Raw genomic sequence first — 2,206 nt, forward strand, 5'->3', positions numbered from 1 at the left:
CGTGGAATTAGACATGGCTCCGTCGTGGTCTCACATGGCTCCGTGGTTTTTTCCGAAAACGTGGAATTCATACATGGCTCCGTCGTGGTCTCACAGGGTTCTGTGGTAGCTTCAGGAGACGTGGAATTCAGACATGGCTCCGGCGTGGTCTCACAGGGCTCTGTGGTAGTTTCGGTAGACGTGGTATTCAGACATGGGTCCGTGGGGGGCTGACATGGCTCATTCGTCGTTTTTGATGACGTGGAATTCAGACATGGCTCCGTGGTAGTCTTACATGGCTCCGTCGTGGTCTCACATGGCTCCGTAGTAGTGTCCGAAGACGTGGAATTCAGACATGGCTCCGGTCGTGGTCTCACAGGGGTTCTGTGGTAGTTTCAGAAGACGTGGAATTCAGACATGGCTCCGTCGTGGTCTCACATGGCTCTGTGGTAGTTTCCGGAGACGTGGAATTCAGACATGGCTCCGTCGTGGTCTCACATGGCTCCGTAGTAGTGTCCGAAGACGTGGAATTCAGACATGGCTCCGTCGTGGTCTCACAGGGTTCTGTGGTAGTTTCAGAAGACGTGGAAAGCAGACATGGCTCCGTCGTGGTCTCACATGGCTCCGTAGTAGCTTCAGGAGACGTGGAATTCAGACATGGCTCCGTCGTGGTCTCACAGGGTTCTGTGGTAGTTTCGGAAGACGTGGAATTCAGACATGGCTCCGTCGTGGTCTCACATGGCTCATTCGTTGTTTTTGAAGACGTGGAATTCAGACACGGCTCCGTCGTAGTCTCACATAGCTCCGTGGTAGTTTCCGAGAACGTGGAATCCAGACATGGCTCCGTCGTGGTCTCACATGGCTCATTCGTCGTTCCGAAGACGTGGAATTTAGACATGGCTCCGTCGTTGTCTCACAGGGTTCTGTGTAAGTTTCAGAAGACGTGGAATTCAGACATGGCTCCGTCGTGGTCTCACATGGCTCATTCGTTGTTTTCGAAGACGTGGAATTCAGACATGGCTCCGTCGTTGTCTCACATGGCTCCGTAGTAGTGTCCGAAGACGTGGAATTCAGACATGGCTCCGTCGTGGTCTCACAGGGTTCTGTGGTAGTTTCAGAAGACGTGGAATTCAGACATGGCTCCGTCGTGGTCTCACATGGCTCCGTAGTAGTGTCCGAAGACGTGGAATTCAGACATGGCTCTGTCGTTGTTTCACATGGCTCATTCGTCGTTTTTGATGACGTGGAATTCAGACATGGCTCCGTCGTAGTCTCACATGGCTCCGTAGTAGTGTCCGAAGACGTGGAATTCAGACATGGCTCCGTCGTGGTCTCACAGGGTTCTGTGGTAGTTTCAGAAGACGTGGAATTCAGACATGGCTCCGTCGTGGTCTCACATGGCTCATTCGTCGTTTCCGAAGACGTGGAATTTAGACATGGCTCCGTCGTTGTCTCACAGGGTTCTGTGTAAGTTTCAGAAGACGTGGAATTCAGACATGGCTCCGTCGTGGTCTCACATGGCTCATTCGTTGTTTTCGAAGACGTGGAATTCAGACATGGCTTCGTCGTAGTCTCACATGGCTCCGTAGTAGTGTCCGAAGACGTGGAATTCAGACATGGCTCCGTCGTGGTCTCACAGGGTTCTGTGGTAGTTTCAGAAGACGTGGAATTCAGACATGGCTCCGTCGTGGTCTCACATGGCTCCGTAGTAGTGTCCGAAGACGTGGAATTCAGACATGGCTCTGTCGTTGTTTCACATGGCTCATTCGTCGTTTTTGATGACGTGGAATTCAGACATGGCTCCGTCGTAGTCTCACATGGCTTCGTAGTAGTGTCCGAAGACGTGGAATTCAGACATGGCTCCGTCGTGGTCTCACAGGGTTCTGTGGTAGTTTCAGAAGACGTGGAATTCAGACATGGCTCCGTCGTGGTCTCACATGGCTCCGTAGTAGTGTCCGAAGACGTGGAATTCAGACATGGCTCCGTCGTGGTCTCACAGGGTTCTGTGGTAGTTTCAGAAGACGTGGAAAGCAGACATGGCTCCGTCGTGGTCTCACATGGCTCCGTAGTAGCTTCAGGAGACGTGGAATTCAGACATGGCTCCGTCGTGGTCTCACAGGGTTCTGTGGTAGTTTCAGAAGACGTGGAATTCAGACATGGCTCCGTCGTGGTCTCACAGGGTTCTGTGGTAGTTTCGGAAGACGTGGAATTCAGACATGGCTCCGTC

General features: G+C 52.4%; 1 protein-coding gene across 1 annotated transcript in view; it reads right to left on the reverse strand.

Moving 5' to 3' along the window:
* CBG07907 overlaps nt 1-2,206 on the reverse strand; it is a gene marked incomplete at both ends in the record, with an annotated part of 11,468 nt that overhangs the window by 7,870 nt on the left and 1,392 nt on the right. Inside the window, 2 exons of the mRNA XM_045243019.1 lie at nt 384-891; nt 957-2,199. Of these exons, the coding sequence (XP_045093606.1) occupies nt 384-891; nt 957-2,199 (1,751 nt within the window). The remainder of the gene's footprint in view (nt 1-383; nt 892-956; nt 2,200-2,206) is intronic.

Source organism: Caenorhabditis briggsae (assembly GCF_000004555.2).
Source record: "Caenorhabditis briggsae complete genome, chrII, whole genome shotgun sequence".
In the NCBI taxonomy this organism is placed as follows: Eukaryota; Metazoa; Nematoda; class Chromadorea; order Rhabditida; family Rhabditidae; genus Caenorhabditis; species Caenorhabditis briggsae.